The 20,472-nt window shown below is 44.1% G+C and overlaps 1 protein-coding gene across 1 annotated transcript; it reads right to left on the bottom strand.

Moving 5' to 3' along the window:
* On the bottom strand, nucleotides 1-19,702 carry LOC308296408 (scavenger receptor cysteine-rich type 1 protein M130-like). The gene is made up of 17 exons (XM_080739687.1): nucleotides 19,545-19,702; nucleotides 17,437-17,730; nucleotides 16,373-16,681; nucleotides 15,976-16,173; nucleotides 15,567-15,878; nucleotides 11,203-11,496; nucleotides 10,106-10,414; nucleotides 9,709-9,906; nucleotides 9,300-9,611; nucleotides 4,899-5,192; nucleotides 3,666-3,971; nucleotides 3,178-3,468; nucleotides 2,734-3,039; nucleotides 2,070-2,363; nucleotides 1,585-1,890; nucleotides 1,178-1,494; nucleotides 1-1,031 (listed from the first exon to the last, which is right to left on the bottom strand). Exons 1-16 carry the CDS (start codon nucleotides 19,624-19,626, stop codon nucleotides 1,238-1,240), a joined length of 4,362 nt encoding a protein of 1,453 aa, XP_080595813.1. The 5' UTR covers nucleotides 19,627-19,702; the 3' UTR covers nucleotides 1-1,031; nucleotides 1,178-1,237.
* Between the last annotated feature and the right edge of the window lie 770 nt (nucleotides 19,703-20,472).

Here is a 20,472-nt window from a genome sequence, read left to right as displayed (position 1 = left end):
TTGTAGAACTGGTCAATTTATTATAAACAACTGGATCTCTGTGCTTTAGAGAAGCTTCATTCTGTAAAAGAGAGACACCTTGTGGGCAAATTAGTGCACTTCACAAAGGAGGTTTTCCAAAAAACTCTACTGTATTGCTGTGTACTGTACCACAACCTGTGTTCTTCTGTATACTTGTCAACATGAAACTATGGGATGTTATTTATCAAGTTTAATGTTATAATTTATAAGGCTGATCTAATAAAGCATCATGCCATTCAATAGCCTTTTTAATCTTCATCATCATTCAATATTCCCAGTGAATCAAAAGAAAGTAACACTCATGGCTCATATATAGCATGGTGTCCATTGGGGGGGGGGGGGGGGGGGGGATAAATCCATGCATCTCCATTTGATATCCCCCTCTGTTAATATTTTATTTATTTTATTTTTTCAAAAATACTACAAACCTGCATCATGATATTGTGGGCTTGTAGATTGCGTATTTCTCACCATTGTCATATGAATAACTATTATTATTATAAGGCCTAAGTGGTTAAGAAAATCCCGTCCACAAATGGAACCCTGGGTATAACTCAGTCATGCAAATGATTGATACAGTGCATAATCAAAATACTGTATAGTGATAAAATATTGTCAACTAAAGTTTATTCTTTCATACATGAATGCCCTACTTTGACATACTACAGTGTCACAAGAATAGCGGATCTATAAGCTCACAATATACTATGTGCTCACAACGTGTCCTGACTCCTGATGCAACACGTTGTGAGACTAGACAGGGAGGGAGGAAGGGAGCTCGTTCTCTGTCGATCAAATACATGGATGTGATAAACAGTTGTAGTTCCCTTGATGTTAGTGGTGGTGCAGGAAAAATGAAGCTGGCAGAGTGATTGGATCTGGTGAAGGTGGGAGGAGCCTCCTGGGTACTGTGGCTGGAGGGAGCTTGAAGCCTCCAACCCCTGCAGCTCCATGCTGCTGGCCCTCAGAAGCCCCGTTTATGCAGGGGGAGACGTGTTAACGTGTGATGCCTGGTGTTCAAAAAGAGATTAGTCCAAAAGAATTTCAGCCTCTAAAATTAAGTCTGGAGTGAAGGCTAAAATTGTGCAAAACATTATATAGACAGAGATACAGAGGCAGACTGATTGATACAGATCACTGTCAATGTTTTTGTTACCTGAACAAATCAGCTCCAGTGTGTATGAGGAATTATCAGCCTTCTTCAGTCCACACTCCCTTAGCACCGGCTCAGACCCACGGCAGGCCGGTGGAACCACCATACAGGTACTTCATTTAACCACTTCCACTCACTCTTCTTAATGGAAACAGCAGAGCCACAGCCCAGCTGTCTACACACCACAGATGAGGACCTCAGGTCCAGTTCAGAATGCTCCCAGACCCAGCCATCCACTGGTCTCCACTCTTCCTGGTGTTTCATCTCCAGCTTACCAGCACAGTGACTGGTTCCTCCCACCAACCTGACATCAGCAGGCTCTGTACAGAGGTGAGTGAGCAAGCAGTGAAATGAAACATAATATAAGGTTGTGATAAAATAATAATCCAAACCTAAAGTGTGTCTTATACCTGAGCAGGTGAGTCCAACGGCATTGTCAGCTGAGCAGGTGTTTCTAGTTGAGTCTGAGGTTCCACAGTCTCGGAGAACAGACTCGCTGCCTTTACACTGGAATTGTTTGGTCGACATCGGTGCCGTCGTGTCTCCATAGAGTGCCCCCTGGAGGGCTGTAGGAGCCCCACAGCCAAGCTCCCTACACACCACCTCTGCATCCTGCTGGTTAAAGTCACCTTCACACACCGAGTCCCACGACTGACTAGACTTCACCTCCACTCTGCCTGAACACAAACTAGTCCCATTCACCAACCTCACAGACTCTGGACAGAGAGAGAGAGCGGGAAAGAGTTCAAGTTTCTAAGTTACTGTAAGAAGATAAATAACACTATATATTTTATACACACAGACTGATTGCAGATAATATATAAGAACTAGAGCAGACTAGACACGAATCACGCAGACATTAGGACAGACAGACAGAACAGATTGCCATTGTTACCTGAACAGATCACCTTCAGTCTATGGCTGGTAGGAATAGATATTTTTGTACCACACTCGCTCAGTACAGATTCTGACCCGTCACAGGAAGATGTCATCTTAAACCCAGGTGTAAGTGTAGACCGAATCAATTCACTTGAAAGAGCGGAGCCACAGCCCAGCTGTCTACACACTAAGAATGATGACTTCAGGTTCCAGTCAGAACCATCCACTGGTCTCCAGTCTAGCTCATGGTTCATCTCAAGTATACCAGAACAGTGACTGGTTCCTCCCACCATCCTGAGATCCTCAGGCTCTGTACGGAAATAAGAGTAAGCAGTAAAAATATACATATACTAGTACATTTCAATCGTGCAGCGGTTTTGAAAATCTCTTTGTGACCCAAAAGTTGGGAATCGCTGATATATTGTTTTTATCCAAAGCACTTTACAATGTGCATTACATTTGCACATTCATAGTGGAGGATACCATGCCAGGCACCAACCTGCTCATCAGGAGCAGTTCAGTGTATTGCTCAAGGACATTTTGACACCAACATAGGGGGAGTCTAGGATCGAACCTGTAACCTTCCGATTCCCAAGTGGTCTGAGCCACTGCCGCCCTGTAATGTAATGTAATATTACAGCCATTATAAAATAATAATTCAAACCAAAAGTGTCTTTTACCTGAGCAGCTGAGTCCAACCGTCTTGGCAGGCGAGCAGGTATTTCTAGTCGAGTCTGAGGTTTCACAGTCCAGGAGAACAGACTCTGTGCCTTTACACTGGAACTCTTTAGTCGACATTGGAGCTTTCCCTTCTCCATACAGCACCCGGTCGATTTCTGAAGGAGCCCCACAGCCAAGCTCCCTACAGACCACCTCTGCATCCTGATGGTTAAAGTCACCTTCACACACTGAGACCCACGACTGTCTAGACTTCACCTCCACCCTGCCCGAACACAAACTAGTCCCATTCACCAACCTCACAGACTCTGAAGAGGGGGGGGGGGGGGGGCAGCAGAGGGCAGCAGAGAGGGAGAGAGTTTATAAGTGCAGGAAAGGAAATGCATCATCGTTGAAGAAGTGCAGGAAAGGAAATGCATCATCGTTGAAGTAATTGTTTGTGTTACCTGAACAGACCACCTCCACTTTGTCTTCTTCTTCACTGGACCTAATTATTTTGCACTCCCTCAATGAAGCTTCCGATCCTTCACAGGAGGATCTGATCCACCATACAGGTCGTTTTGTAGGACCATACGTCCTTTTGGATGAGATAACAGAGCCACAGTTGAGCTGTCTGCACGCTACAGATGACGTTTCCCAGCTGTAATCATTCACCGGTCTCCACTCTCCCTGGTGTTTGATCTCCAGTGTACCAGTACAGTGGCTGGGTCCTCCCACCAACCTGACATCATCAGGCTCTGTACAGAGACAATAGAATAAGCCAATTCTCAAAGTGGGGTCTGAGGAACCCGTTGGGGGTCTCCACTCTCCAGTAAAATGTGTTAACCCTATATACTGTATATATTGGCTATTTGAAAATAGCAGATCTACAAGAAGAACGTTTAAGAACCACAATAATAAACATAATAATCTAAACCTAAAGTGTGTCTTTTACCTGAGCAGGTGAGTCCAACAGTCTTGTCAGCTGAACAGGTGTTTCTAGTTGAGTCTGAGGTTCTACAGTCCTGGAGAGCAGACTCGCTGCCTTTACACTGGAACTCTTTGGTCGACACTGGTGCTGTCGTTTCTCCATAGAGCGCCACCTGGAGGGCTGAGTGAGCCCCACAGCCAAGCTCCCTACACACCACCTCTGCATCCTGCTGACCAAAGTCACCTTCACACGCCGAGTCCCACGACTGACCAGACTTCACCTCCACTCTGCCTGAACACAAATTAGTCCCATTCACCAACCTCACAGACTCTGGAGAGAGAGAGAGAGAGAGAGAGGCGCAGTTTAGAAGTAGCCTAGTACATACAGTACTGTAGGAAAATAACACACCAAATATTATACTGTATTTACACACAGCCATAGGCTCTGGCTGCACGTGGCCTTCCGATCACAAAAACGTAAACTTAAACAAAAACAGTGTGATGTGTTGCGAGCTTGTAGGTCTCCTATTTTTTCTACTGTATTTTTTTGTATTTTCTTGACAATAATAACATGATCAAAATAGACACACCAGATAGAAAGTTGTTAAACTAGCACAATAATCTCACAATTTCAATGAATCAATCAATCAATCAATGATTTATTAATTAACACTACTACTGCCTTTTAATTTGAAGGGATGCTTGGTGCCTTGGTGCCGCGCCGCTTCCTCCGTAGGCCGCAGCTATTATTTTGAAGGGCCGGGCGGGGGTTTTTTTTGCGCAGATGGATTATCACTTGACGTCAATGTTTATCATCTAGTCACATGACAGTGTGGGCCCAGAAAAGAAACATGGCTGCGCCCCGGCCGAGTGCAGTTTGTGTCTGTAAACAGACCACCCTTTGGATCAAAATGTCTCTTTTTGAGTAAATGAAGTCTCTTTATGGGCCTCTCAATGGATTTACTATGGCGGAGCTTCACTTCGCGTGCACGTCCAACGTGCGCTGTAAACAAATCGCGGACATTACCGATGCGGGCGGGACCGGAGCGACGTACAGTAAGTAATAATACTTTTACTGTAAATACAGTAAGATTGACGGTGTTCACCATCAACGACACCATGATTTTAACCCTTTAAATGCCGGTGAGGATCGTCAACGGCAGCAGATCTGTTAATCAATCTGTATATTTCTCCCTGGCAGCCCCCGCTTTGAAAACACCATTGATACATGAGAATAAAATGTCATAGTTTGTGTTACCTGAACAGTTCACCTGCACACTGTTTTGGGAATCATCGTCTATTGCGTATGCACACTCGCTCAGTGAAGACTCGGAGCCGTCACAGGAAGATCTAACCATCCAATTATCCACATCTTCAGAACTATGGATCCATTCTATTGAAGCAACGGAGCCACAGCCCAGCTGTCTGCACACCACAGAAGCACTCTTTCTGTTCCAGCGACCATCCACTCGTCTCCACTCTCCCTCGTGTTTCAGCTCCAGTCTACCAGCACACATACTGGTTCCTCCCACCAACCTGACTTCATCAGGCTCTGTACAGAGAGAGGGGTAGAGAGGGACGGGGCACTTTGTGATGTATTCATTTCTTTGTTTATTTCTTTTTTTGGTGTGTTTGTTCATTATCAAAACACAGCATGTATACAGCAATTCACATATTCAAGACAAGCAATAGTTTTAAACTAACAGAGAGCGGCTCATTTACATGGCAATGAGCAGAACAGAAAACGTCAAAGTGCCGGTGCGTTGTCACTTTTTATACTACACGGAGACGCATCAGTGATTGAAAACACCTTAAGTGCAAGCCATGTGGCTAGCTGGCCGTGACACAGTGCCAGACAGACCAGTGACACACTTCCACAGCAGGGTGTTTGCATTCACCAATGCAGCGTGGCTCCACGGCTCTGCACCGTGAGCCGACATAAGCCATGACATCACAAGTTTTGCAGATTCCCCCCGTTTTGCCCTTTACATGGAGATACGAGGTGGAGCGTCAAACGTGGGTCCCCGTCGGATATCCGTGGATACCCGGCCCGTTGCAGGACTCTGCTAAAGCGTCACACCAAAAGCATCAAAAGTAGCACATCGACAAGCTCGAAACGTGACGCAAAACGCGTTTTGAGCTTGTCGATCTGCTGCTTTTGCTGAATTTGAATTCTGAAAAGTAAATTTTCCATCCGACAGAGACTTTTTTTTAAATGGTTAAAGGCATTTAAAAAATGGTGAAAATAGCCATCTGCGAGCTCACAAGTCACAACCAGTCGCATGACAGATTGTGAGCTCGTGCATCGGCCATGTTCCCTTTTCTTTCTCCCTTTTCAGACTATAGGCTGTGGCTCTTTGGTCCTAATGGAACAATGTGAACCCTGCTGCTCTACAGGATGTCTGGCCTCTGTCCCAGTCCAGCTGGTGTAGTCTGGAGTGGTTAGATCAACACAAGAGGTTCAGCCTGGTCATCTACTCACCAGCATGCAGAACTATTTCCAGCGGTGGAAAAAAAGGTATTCACATTCTTTACTTAAAGGAGTAGTTCACCCCCAAAATGACTTTTTCCCCCTATTGATTACTCGTGCCATGTAGACTTGAGTTCAATAATATTTTTTAGTTGCATTCCTAAGACAATAATTTGATTACAATGAATGTACCCCCGTTGATCCCGGATGGGGACTCAAGTGCATTTATAGTCCAGTAATTTTAGGCCAAAATTAGGCTAAACCTAAAACAAATTGCAATAGTAGCAAACTCAACTGATTTTGTATCCTCAATATGTCCTTAGTGAGAGAAAAAAAAGTCCCAAGGAATCCCATCAGGGGAAAGTTTTGAAAACGACCTACCTACCTTCACTTACTATACACTACACTATAAAGGAAAAAATGACTCCCAAAAAATCTGCTTTTAGTGGGATGTGAGGGGTCAAACTAGGGGCTTTTAATTATTCTGAATCCATTGCAAGCATTTGTTTTGCACGAAAAACATTCCTTGGGCAAGAAATGGCCCCTCAAAACGACGGTTTAGTGATGAGTCATCAATTTTAACAGTCTTTTGGGGTCTGTTTTTAGCCCAAGGAATGTTTTTCATGCAAAACTAATGCTTGCAATGGATTCAGAATAATTCAAAAACCCTAGTTTGACCCCTCACATCCCACTTAAAGCAGATTTTTTGGGAGTCATATTTTCCTTTATTGCGACCGTAGGTCGCATTTACTACCAAAACCTCCACAGGCTGTCCGTGGGTGAGTGAGTGAGTCAGTCACACTTTTGCCCTGCTCATATCCACAACCGTTGCCCCCATCCATGCCAAATTTTGCACACACACTCCTTGACTGCCAAACTACAACCTCCAAGGACCCCCAGATGTAAAAAATGACCAAATGTGGTCACACGTCACACGTCACACTTTTTCCCTGCTCATATCTCCGCAACCGTTGACCCGATCCATGCCAGATTTTGCACACACACTCCTTGCCTGCAAAACTACAACCTCCAAGGACCCCCCGAGCCCCAGGGACCCCCAGGTCCCTGGGGGACCCCCATATGTAAAAAATGACCAAATGTGCAAAAATGACCAAATGACCACCCCAACGGGGGTGCTCACGGGGAATTCCTGGGGACCACCCACTCCTGGTGCTCCAGAACGGATGCAAAAGTGGTGGCGCCCCCAGTGGAGGACCCCCTCCACTGCAGCTCACATAAAATGCCCTAACTCGGCCTAGGAGCGTCCGGGAGAGCCGGGGCCGGTACCTATTCGTCCACCTACGGTCGCTTATCTCCCGATTAGGGAGTCTTACTGGTAGTGTAGTGTATAGTAAGTGAAGGTAGGTAGGTCGTTTTCAAAACTTTCCCCTGAAGGGATTCCTTGGGACTTTTTTTTCCCTCACTAAGGACATAATGAGGATACAGAATCAGTTGAGTTTGCTACTATTGCAATTTGTTTTAGGTTTTTTCATATAATGACTGGACTATTAGGACCCCATACAGAATCAATGGGGGTAAATTTGCTATAGTCAATTTTTTGTCTTAGGAATGCGACCAAAAAAAAGGTGTGATTAATCAACAGGAAAAAAAAGTATTTTTGGGGGTGAACTACTTAAATAAAAGTATCAATACCGCAATGTAGAAATACAGTGCCTTGATGACATAATAATGCCAGATTTTACATTTGGGGTTGTGCTCTGAAAATAGCAGATCTACAAGCTCTGAGAATAGCTCACAACGCGTCGCTGCACGATGCAAAAGTCGATGGAAAAAGTACAATTTAGAACCTTTGAGGTATTCCACACAGAAATTTGAAAGATCCCACACTAATATTACAATCCCCAGTGGGTCCACATTTTATTTTTATCATAATGGTTAAAAACAATAAAACAAAAGGTTTGTCAAGTTTGTTTTTAAAAACTGTGGAATAGCACATGGTACCCTGTCTCAAAATATTTTCAGATATTCTCTTACCTTCAGCTCTCATTGAGTTCAGAGTATGCGTCCATAGGAAGAGAAAGCTTAGCATTATTAAATGCATTTTGGTCTTCATTGAACTCCAGTGCAATGTTGCTGCACTGTGGTTTAAACAAGGACAATGGTTGCTCAACGATTTATACAAGTGTGTTTAGTCCCCTCCTCGACCACGGGAACATGCACGTATAGGCAAATTATGTTTGGCTTGGCTGAGGGATTTGGACCTACCCAGCTGCAGTGTTGTAAAGTAACTACGTACATCTACTCAAGGACTGCTCTTTGGTATTTTCACTTTACTGTAATATTTAACATTTTCAATATTTTTACTTCTACTCCACTGCATCTGCAGTGGCAAATATTTTGGTACTTTTACTCCACTACAATTATTTGAAAGCTTGAGCCAGATTCCTTTGTAGATTTTTTGTTGATTATTATTACAAAACATATCACTTCAACCATACAGTATGCATGCTTGGGCATACCCACAGTTTGGGTATCGCTGGTCTGTACTGTAGGTGTGGGTGGGGAGATAACAGTGCAGAGAGTTAAATGTAAGATCTGAATTAGTCATTCGTATAAAAACATTTCATTCACTCATTAGGCTAACTTCTACCCTGTGGTCTAAATAATAGTGAAATTAAACTGCTCCTCATTTTGCTAGGGACGACCCCCTTTATAACCCTCTCTAGGACCGCTGTTGGTCCCTGGACCCCGCTTTGAGAACCACTGCCCTAGAGAGAACCCCATAATTAAAACCACATACTTAACCCTCTATACTTAGTCAACTGGATATGAATTTGCGACGCATTGTGAGCTTGTAAATTGGCTATTTTTGGCAAAGGTTCACCCCGAACTGGGGATGCTGGGGTTCAAGTGGTTAAGAACTATCTTAACCTCTTAAGATCTAACAAGCGGTCAGATGCAGGCGAGATGGTCATTCTCATTCTGGCATCTGTAGCCAGGATGTATGTATGTATGTGGTTGGGTCGGTGGGTAGATAGATAGATAGATAGATAGCACCAACCTACAGTATACTCATCGGAAGCAGTTCTGTGTATTGCTGGGAGGACATTTGACACATAGTTGGGATCGAACTTGTGGTCAGCCTACAGAGCCACTGCTGCCCCGCAATGTAATATTACTTGCATTATAAAATAATAATCCAAACCAAATGTGTAGTTTGTCTTTTACCTGAGCAGGTGAGTCCAACCGTCTTGGCAGGCGAGCAGGTGTTTCTAGTCGAGTTTGAGGTTCCACAGTCCAGGAGAACAGACTCTGTGCCTTTACACTGGAACTCTTTAGTCGACATCGGAGCTTTCCCTTCTCCATAGAGCGCCCCCTTGAGTTCTGAAGGAGCCCCACAGCCAAGCTCCCTGCAGACCACCTCCGCATCCTGACGGTCAAATTCACCTTCACACACCGAGACCCACGACTGACTGGACTTCACCTCCACCCTGCCAGAACACAAGCTCCCATAACTCCCATTCACCAACCTCACAGACTCTGGAGGGGGTGGGGGGACGCAGAGAGGGAGAGAGTTTATAAGGAAATGCATCATCATCATCGCCATAACTATCATTGAAGTAATTGTTTGTGTTACCTGAGCAGACCACCTGTACTTTTTCTTGACCATATGTCCTTTTGGTGGAGATAACAGAGCCACAGTTAAGCTCTCTACACAATCTAGAGGACGTTGCCCAGCTGTACTCATTCATCGGTCTCCACTTTCTCTGGACCTTCAGCTCCAGTCTACCAGAACAGCTGCTGGTTCCTCTCACCAACCTGAAATCAGCGGGCTCTGTGCAGAGACAATAGAATAAGACTATAGTTCTCAAAGTGGGGTCCGGGGACCCCCAGGGGTCTTTCGGGGGATCCAGGGGATCTCCATTAAAATCTGTTAACCCCATACATACAAGCAGAACATTTGAGAACCACAGTTCAAAACATTCCCTGTGAGCAGTAAAACATAATATTCCAAACCAAGTGTGGTCTTTTACCTGAACAAGTGAGTCCAACAGTCTGGTCAGCTGAGCAGGTGTTTCTAGTTGATTCTGAGGTACTACAGTCCTGGAGAGCAGACTCGCTGCCTTTACACTGGAACTCTTTGGTCGACACTGGTGCTGTCGTTTCTCCATGATAGAGCGCCACCTGGAGGGCTGAGGGAGCCCCACAGTCAAGCTCCCGACACACCACCTCTGCATCCAGCTGACCAAAGTTACCTTCACACACCGAGTCCCAAGACTGACTAGACTTCACCTCCACTCTGCCTGAACACAAACTAGTCCCATTCACCAACCTCACAGACTCTGGAGAGAGAGAGAGAGAGACAGACAGACAGACAGACAGACAGACAGACAGACAGACAGACAGACAGACAGACAGACAGACAGACAGACAGCGAGAGAAAGGCACAGTAAAGAAAGGCAAGTAAATAGCCTACTGTATGAAAATAAATAACACACACAATACACATATTTAAAAAAGCAGAGTGAGCCTATTTTTGCTATACTTTATTTTGTCTTTTGGGAACATTTTGGACATTTAGGATCAAATTGGAAAATGTTTGACAATAATATCATAGCCAAAATAGGCAGACCACGTAGAAAGGGGTTAAACTGCCATAAACTCAAGTGTTGAATTTTATTTAAATAAATAAATAAGAATCCACCAGAAAACAACTGATGTACATTAATGGACGACTTCACCCATTTTAACCTACAGTATCTTCATATTGTATAATTGGTCCTCATTATGCTTGTGATAAAATTTTAAAAATAAAAAAAATCCTACCTGGTCTGTGGACAGTTCAGAATCTACGACTACCAGTGACATCATCATTAGGCAGGTTTTGCTCTTCAAACAAGTTACAGAACAATGGCTTCGCATTATAGCATGCCAACTTCCCCGGAATGGAAAGTCTCTATTAGCCTTGGATTTGCCATCGATGATGTCATTGGTAGGGAGGTTCCTAAAATGTCCGCAGCCCTCCTCTGAGACACAGACTAAAATAGTGCCATATTATAGTGAGCATTAGTGAGGTCCAATTATATGAAAATGGGATGAAAATGGGCAAAAATGACATTTTCTGTGTTACCTGAACAGTTCATCTGCACACTCAATCGGGAGCGATGTGGTCGTAGTTGTGCACAGTCGCTCAGTGAAGACTCAGAGCCGTCACAGGAAGATTTAACCCACCAGTTATCCTCATCTTCAGAACCACTGGTCCATTGTACTGAAACAACGGAGCCACAGCCCAGCTGTCTACACACCACAGAGTGGGGGTTTATGTACAGGTGACCAGCCACCGGTCTCCACTCTCCCTCGTGTTTCACGTCCAGTCTACCGGCACACTTACTGGTTCCTCCCACCAACCTGACTTCATCAGGCTCTGTACAGAGAGGGCAGTGGTGTAAAGTAACTATAAGTACATCTACTTAGGTAATGTTCTGTACTTTTACTTCTACTCCACTACATTGTGGATACAAATATTGTACTTTTACTCCATTACCTTTATTTGAAAACTTTAGTTACTAGTTACTTTTCAGATATAAATTATAATATTATTATATAACATACATTAACCACTTTAGCTCTATTTTATACCTAGGCCAGAGGTCTTCAACAGGGGGTCTGGGACCCCTAGGGGGTCCTCGGAGTTACAACAGGGCGTCCTCCAAATCTTTTTCTACTTTTTTATATCAACCACTTGAACCCTATAGGGTCAATATTCTGAGAACTTCCAAAAATACTTTCTGCAAAGAGCTTTGGTGTAGAGAGGAAAAAGAGCAGACTAGTAAGTACAGAGTGAAAGGTCTAGTTTATTAGTAATGACGGTTCAAGTGGTTTAATTTTAAATATCTAAAAACGCAAATTGGCATGAATCCAAAATACACTGATGATTGTGCCGTCATACGATGAAACTATATGAGGTTGTGTGTGTGGGGGGGAGGGGGGGGGTCCCTGTTTAGATGGACCACCCCCCCCCCCCCCCCCCCCCCACACACACACACACACACACACACACACACACACACACACAACCTCATATAGTTGAAGACCCCTGACCTAGGCTATTTGAAAAAGGCCGATCTACAAGCTCACAATGCGTCGCAATGAGACGCGTTGTGAGCTTGTAGATCTGCTATTTAGATCTATTGCAGATCTGCTAGGCATCGGCCATGTTCCCTTTTCTTCCTCCCTTTTTCAGGCTATAGGCTGTGGCTCTTTGGTTGTCCTTGATGGAACAATGTGAACCCTGCTGCTCTACAAGAGGTCTGGCCTCTGTCCCAGTCCAGCCGGTGTAGTCTGGAGTGGTTAGATCAACACAAGAGGTTCAGCCTGGTCATCTACTCACCAGCTGCAACGGTTTCTTGTTTTGTTTTAGTTTGTTTATTCCACACAGTCATTTGAAAGATCCCACAATAATATTACAATCCCCATTGGGTCCACATTCTACCATAATAAGAACTGGTTAAAAAAAATCAAACCTCGGTTCGAAGTGAGGCGGTGAATCTGAGTATAAAATTGTCTAGAGCTACAGAATTCTTAATTCTGAATTCTGAATAATTTTATCTGGAGGGCTTGACCAATCCTCATTTTTAGGGTAATTTTTAATCATCCAATCATCAGACCGGGACGGACACTACACACATATTCTGGACGTACGGGACAGATAAAACCTGTTCATTCTGGACTGAAATGACCATATATGGACATGGGACACACACATTTACGGACAGATAAAACCTGTTCATTCTTGACTGAAAGGACGGGGAAGCCACTCCTTGGAAGCGGCTTTCACCGCTTCAAAAACTGATCATTTGTATTCTTTAGTCAAGTTTGTTTTTCCAAAACGGTGAAATGTGAATGTGGTCCAGTGGTTCATTTTGAGCGGTGCTCCTGGAAGGAACTAAGCTCCAACATCTCGCTTTATCCAAAGTTTGTTGTACGCCCAGGGTCACATTGACCAATATTGGCGGACGCTTAATGAAATCAACTCGTATAAATAGCTTGTATAAATAGCACCGCTCACTTCAAGGACACTTCAAGTCTTTTCTTATGGGGGTCCTTGGCTCAAAATCTTTTCTTATTTGGGTCCGTGGCCAAATACATACCAATTGTGTGGGCCCATGACATGAAAAGAAAAACGTATTGCTCTAATGTGCTGTGTAAATGAAGAATGCTCTTACCTTCAGCTCGCACTGAGTTCAGAGTATGGGTCCATAGGAAGAGACAGCTTAGCGCTATTACATGCATTTTGCTCTTCATTGAACTGCAGTGCAATGTTACTGCACTGCGGTTTAAACAAGGACAATGGTTGCTCAATGATGTATAAAAGTGTGTTATAGTCCCCTCCTTGACCAAGGGAACGTGATGTGTTTGCAAACTATATTTGGATTGGCTGAGGGATTTGGACTTGCCCAGTGGTGGTGTGCCCCTTGGGCACAACACGTTTGAAAACAACTGCACTTAAGGATCAGCTACCCACTGTAGAGAATATATTTTAATGTTTGCACGGGACCAGTCAGAGGTTCAGAAAACACGTAGAAAAACACATCTACAAGAAGAATCTTGCATTGAGGAAACTGGAGGTAACAGACAACAGAGTTGGACTGAGATAAAGAGGAATGAAACGGCCACTGCATGGACTTAATTGCTCCTACATCTGGCTTTGTGTGTACGTCTGTGTGTCTGTCCCACAGAGCTTGCATGGCGTTGGCAAAGCTTTGTGGGACGCTTAATGAAATTAACTCATTCATAAAAGGCACCGCTCACTTCACACTGGGTGTGATTTCATTTATCCTGCCAAGGACCCCCATATTGACACGATTAAGCCATGTCAGGGACCCACAGAAAATGTTTTGTTAGATTAGCTTTTCTACAGAAATCTACAACTATCTAAATACGAGCGGTTCCCAACCTTTTCTGCTTCAGGGCCCACTTGAACTTCTTGAAAGTGCTTGTGGCCCACCCATCTGACCACTTAACAAGGCAGCCATGTTTATTTTAATGATCAGTCAGATCTGTTCCAGCTTGGATCAATGTAATCAATAAATCAAAGAAAGAAAAAAAAACATAACTAGTGTGGTTGGCAACCAGACTATTAGGCCTAGCCTAATACTTGATCAGCTTCATTGTTATTTCTAGAGTAATCCAAAACATCCCTTTTCTGTTTGTGACAATATAAAGGATTTGAGGATTGGTGAAGCTTCATGTGGCATCACAATGTGTAATATAAATAGGCAAGCACACTGCAATTTCCCAGAATTGCGCTTTTCTAGTTAGTGTGGTTGCTATAGGCAAGTTATCCGGGTTGTAAGGCCGGATACCCTGGACAATATAATGTCCAATCAGACAGGATTGGTCATGCTTCACTTGACATCCAGGGGCGTCACACCAAATTTTGGGCCCCGGGTACAAGGATTCACAGCGCGGCACCGAGTGCCGCGCTGCGAGCTTATAGATCTGCTATTTTTGAAAAATCATGAAAATCTTTGAATATTTCAAATCCTTCTGAGGTTTTTTGAAAAACCTATGTTTCCATGTCAGTGGAGCTCAAACCTTTTCATGTGAAGGACCCCCAAAATGGTATATATTTGGCCACGGAACCCCATCTCAAAATATTGAGTTCCAGGGACCCCCCCAGAAGCAAAATTTGAGTTACAAATGTTCACTTAAAAAAGACATACATTCAAGGATTTGCACACATTTTCACGACTTTTCAAAAATAGCAGATCTACAAGCTCGCAGCGCGGCACTCGGTGCCGTGCTGTGAGCTTGTATATATGCTATTTTTCAATAGCTAAAGTTACTATAGGGCCCCTCCACCTTGGGGCCTGGTAACTCAGTCCCACTTTCCTACCCCTTGTGACGCCCCTGTTGACATCACAATATATAATACAAATGGTAAGACGGAATTCATTTCCTAGTGGAAACTAGACTTTCACTCTTGCACCTTGTACATTTGTGGCCATATAAGGCCTACTTGTATGCCAGAGCATGCAAGTAGCCTACTACTTTAGTGCTGTCTGTATGTAAGTGAGTGGGCAAGTGGGCACTCTGTCGAAGTGCCAGCTTACTCATTGTTGTTAGTGTGGTTGCCAGAGGGCAACACATTATAGTTCCAGCCCAGCTTTATTATTATTATTTTCCTGGATAGACAATTGCCCTCTGGCAACCATGCACACTAACTAGAAAGATGCAATTCTGGGAAATTGCGAGTGTGGTTGCCTATTTATTGTCTGGAGAGCCAAATTGTCATGTGGATAGATGTTAGATAGATAGCACCAACCTACAGTATACTCATCGGAAGCAGTTCTGTGTATTGCTGGGAGGACATTTGACACATAGTTGGGATCGAACTTGTGGTCAGCCTACAGAGCCACTGCTGCCCCGCAATGTAATATTACTTGCATTATAAAATAATAATCCAAACCAAATGTGTAGTTTGTCTTTTACCTGAGCAGGTGAGTCCAACCGTCTTGGCAGGCGAGCAGGTGTTTCTAGTCGAGTCTGAGGTTCCACAGTCCAGGAGAACAGACTCTGTGCCTTTACACTGGAACTCTTTAGTCGACATCGGAGCTTTCCCTTCTCCATAGAGCGCCCCCTCGAGTTCTGAAGGAGCCCCACAGCCAAGCTCCCTGCAGACCACCTCCGCATCCTGACGGTCAAAGTCACCTTCACACACCGAGACCCACGACTGACTGGACTTCACCTCCACCCTGCCAGAACACAAGCTCCCATAACTCCCATTCACCAACCTCACAGACTCTGGAGGGGGTGGGGGGACGCAGAGAGGGAGAGAGTTTATAAGGAAATGCATCATCATCATCGCCATAACTATCATTGAAGTAATTGTTTGTGTTACCTGAGCAGACCACCTGTACTTTTTCTTGACCATATGTCCTTTTGGTGGAGATAACAGAGCCACAGTTAAGCTCTCTACACAATCTAGAGGACGTTGCCCAGCTGTACTCATTCATCGGTCTCCACTTTCTCTGGACCTTCAGCTCCAGTCTACCAGAACAGCTGCTGGTTCCTCTCACCAACCTGAAATCAGCAGGCTCTGTGCAGAGACAATAGAATAAGACTATAGTTCTCAAAGTGGGGTCCGGGGACCCCCAGGGGTCTTTCGGGGGATCCAGGGGGTCTCCATTAAAATCTGTTAGCCCCATACATACAAGCAGAACATTTGAGAACCACAGTTCAAAACATTCCCTGTGAGCAGTAAAACATAATATTCCAAACCAAGTGTGGTCTTTTACCTGAACAAGTGAGACCAACAGTCTGGTCAGCTGAGCAGGTGTTTCTAGTTGATTCTGAGGTACTACAGTCCTGGAGAGCAGACTCGCTGCCTTTACACTGGAACTCTTTGGTCGACACTGGTGCTGTCGTTTCTCCATGATAGAGCGCCACCTGGAGGGCTGAGGGAGCCCCACAGTCAAGCTCCCGACACACCACCTCTGCATCCAGCTGACCAAAGTTACCTTCACACACCGAGTCCCAAGACTGACTAGACTTCACCTCCACTCTGCCTGAACACAAACTAGTCCCATTCACCAACCTCACAGACTCTGGAGAGAGACAGACAGACAGACAGACAGACAGACAGACAGACAGACAGAAAGACAGACAGCGAGAGAAAGGAACAGTAAAGAAAGGCAAGTAAATAGCCTACTGTATGAAAATAAATAACACACACAATACACATATTTAAAAAAGCAGAGTGAGCCTATTTTTGCTATACTTTATTTTGTCTTTTGGGAACATTTTGGACATTTAGGATCAAATTGGAAAATGTTTGACAATAATATCATAGCCAAAATAGGCAGACCACGTAGAAAGGGGTTAAACTGCCATAAACTCACGTGTTGAATTTTATTTAAATAAATAAATAAGAATCCACCAGAAAACAACTGGTGTACATTAATGGACGACTTCACCCATTTTAACCTACAGTATCTTCATATTGTATAATTGGTCCTCATTATGCTTGTGATAAAATTATAAAAATAAAAAAAATCCTACCTGGTCTGTGGACAGTTCAGAATCTACGACTACCAGTGACATCATTAGGCAGGTTTTTCTCTTCAAACAAGTTACAGAACAATGGCTTCGCATTATAGCATGCCAACTTCCCCGGAATGGAAAGTCTCCATTAGCCTTGGATTTGCCATCGATGATGTCATTGGTAGGGAGGTTCCTAAAATGTCCGCAGCCCTCCTCTGAGACACAGACTAAAATAGTGCCATATTATAGTGAGCATTAGTGAGGTCCAATTATATGAAAATGGGATGAAAATGGGCAAAAATGACATTTTCTGTGTTACCTGAACAGTTCATCTGCACACTCAATCGGGAGCGATGTGGTCGTAGTTGTGCACAGTCGCTCAGTGAAGACTCAGAGCCGTCACAGGAAGATTTAACCCACCAGTTATCCTCATCTTCAGAACCACTGGTCCATTGTACTGAAACAACGGAGCCACAGCCCAGCTGTCTGCACACCACAGAGTGGGGGTTTATGTACAGGTGACCAGCCACCGGTCTCCACTCTCCCTCGTGTTTCACGTCCAGTCTACCGGCACACTTACTGGTTCCTCCCACCAACCTGACTTCATCAGGCTCTGTACAGAGAGGGCAGTGGTGTAAAGTAACTATAAGTACATTTACTTAGGTAATGTTCTGTACTTTTACTTCTACTCCACTACATCGTGGATACAAATATTGTACTTTTACTCCATTACCTTTATTTGAAAACTTTAGTTACTAGTTACTTTTCAGATATAAATTATAATATTATAAAACATACATTAACCACTTTAGCTCTATTTTATACCTAGGCCAGAGGTCTTCAACAGGGGGTCTGGGACCCCTAGGGGGTCCTCGGAGTTACAACAGGGCGTCCTCCAAATCTTTTTCTACTTTTTTATATCAACCACTTGAACCCTATAGGGTCAATATTCTGAGAACCTCCAAAAATACTTTCGGCAAAGAGCTTTGGTGTAGAGAGGAAAAAGAGCAGACTAGTAAGTACAGAGTGAAAGGTCTAGTTTATTAGTAATGACGGTTCAAGTGGTTTAATTTTAAATATCTAAAAACGCAAATTGGCATGAATCCAAAATACACTGATGATTGTGCCGTCATACGATGAAACTATATGAGGTTGTGTGTGTGGGGGGGGGGGGGGGGTCCCTGTTTAGATGAAGCAGGGACCACCCCCCCCCCCCCCCCCCCCCCCCACACACACACACACACACACACACACACACACAACCTCATATAGTTGAAGACCCCTGACCTAGGCTATTTGAAAAAGGCCGATCTACAAGCTCACAACGCGTCGCAATGAGACGCGTTGTGAGCTTGTAGATCTGCTATTTAGATCTATTGCAGATCTGCTAGGCATCGGCCATGTTCCCTTTTCTTCCTCCCTTTTTCAGGCTATAGGCTGTGGCTCTTTGGTTGTCCTTGATGGAACAATATGAACCCTGCAGCTCTACAAGAGGTCTGGCCTCTGTCCCAGTCCAGCCGGTGTAGTCTGGAGTGGTTAGATCAACACAAGAGGTTCAGCCTGGTCATCTACTCACCAGCTGCAACGGTTTCTTGTTTTGTTTTAGTTTGTTTATTCCACACAGTCATTTGAAAGATCCCACAATAATATTACAATCCCCATTGGGTCCACATTCTACCATAATAAGAACTGGTTAAAAAAATCAAACCTCGGTTCGAAGTGAGGCGGTGAATCTGAGTATAAAATTGTCTAGAGCTACAGAATTCTGAATTCTGAATAATTTTATCTGGAGGGCCGGATTGTCATGTGAAGCTTGACCAATCCTCATTTTTAGGGTAATTTTTAATCATCCAATCATCAGACCGGGACGGACACTACACACATATTCTGGACGTACGGGACAGATAAAACCTGTTCATTCTGGACTGAAATGACCATATATGGACATGGGGGACACACATTTACGGACAGATAAAACCTGTTCATTCTTGACTGAAAGGACGGGGGACACACAAAGCCACTCCTTGGAAGCGGCTTTCACCGCTTCAAAAACTGATAATTTATTTTTTTGTCAAGTTTGTTTTTCCAAAACGGTGAAATGTGAATGTAGTCCAGTGGTTCATTTTGAGCGGTGCTCCTGGAAGGAACTAAGCTCCAACATCTCGCTTTATCCAAAGTTTGTTGTACGCCCAGGGTCACATTGACCAATATTGGCGGACGCGTAATGAAATCAACTCGTATAAATAGCTTGTATAAATAGCACCGCTCACTTCAAGGACACTTCAAGTCTTTTCTTATGGGGGTCCTTGGCTCAAAATATTGTCTTATTTGGGTCCGTGGCCAAATACATACCAATTGTGTGGGCCCATGACATGAAAAGAAAAACGTATTGCTCTAATGTGCTGTATAAATGAAGAATGCTCTTACCTTCTTCAGCTCGCACTGAGTTCAGAGTATGGGTCCATAGGAAGAGACAGCTTAGCGCTATTACATGCATTTTGCTCTTCATTGAACTGCAGTGCAATGTTACTGCACTGTGGTTTAAACAAGGACAATGGTTGCTCAACTCGATTTATACAAGTGTGTTATAGTCCCCTCCTTGACCAAGGGAACGTGATGTGTTTGCAAACTATATTTGGATTGGCTGAGGGATTTGGACTTGCCCAGTGGTGGTGTGCCCCTTGGGCACAACACGTTTGAAAACAACTGCACTTAAGGATCAGCTACCCACTGTAGAGAATATATTTTATGTTTGCACGGGACCAGTCAATGGTTCAGAAAACATGTAGAAAAACACATCTACAAGAAGAATCTTGCATTGAGGACATGGACGTGCTGGCCATTGGGAAAAGCGGGACAACTCCCGAAGGGCCGGTTCATTCCCGGCCGGTCCAGGCCGGCCATTAGGAAAAAATTAAAAATAAAATGTCAGCCTTCGTTCCATTTTGGGGGCTGGGCGGCGGGCCAATTACTGTACATGAGTTATATTTCGTCGTTGTAGGGCAGAAACCTTGTATCTCCAAGTTTCAAATGTATACATTTTTTCGCAAAGCAAAGCCCTGCTTCATCATATAAGGCCGTTGCACAAAAGTAGTGAAAACAGCAGATCTACAAGCAAGCACACAACGCCTCGCGGTGCAAGGCGTTGTGTGCTTGTAGATCGGCTGTTTTCACTAGTTTAAATCATTTTGAAAATGATAAATACAAAACAAACTGTTTTGGACATACTAGGTTTCCACCCGACAACGACGAAATATCATGCATGTACAGTAATTGGCCCACTGGCTTGTCACTTGTCATGATCTGAAATGGCAAATCTTTGAGTAGCAGCAGCGCTATAGAGAGATCTCTCTCT

This window comes from Nannobrachium achirus (assembly GCF_963921795.1).
Source record: "Nannobrachium achirus genome assembly, chromosome: 12".
In the NCBI taxonomy this organism is placed as follows: Eukaryota; Metazoa; Chordata; class Actinopteri; order Myctophiformes; family Myctophidae; genus Nannobrachium; species Nannobrachium achirus.
Note: the sequence above shows the minus strand (reverse complement) of the source record. Positions and strands in the feature narration are given on the sequence as shown.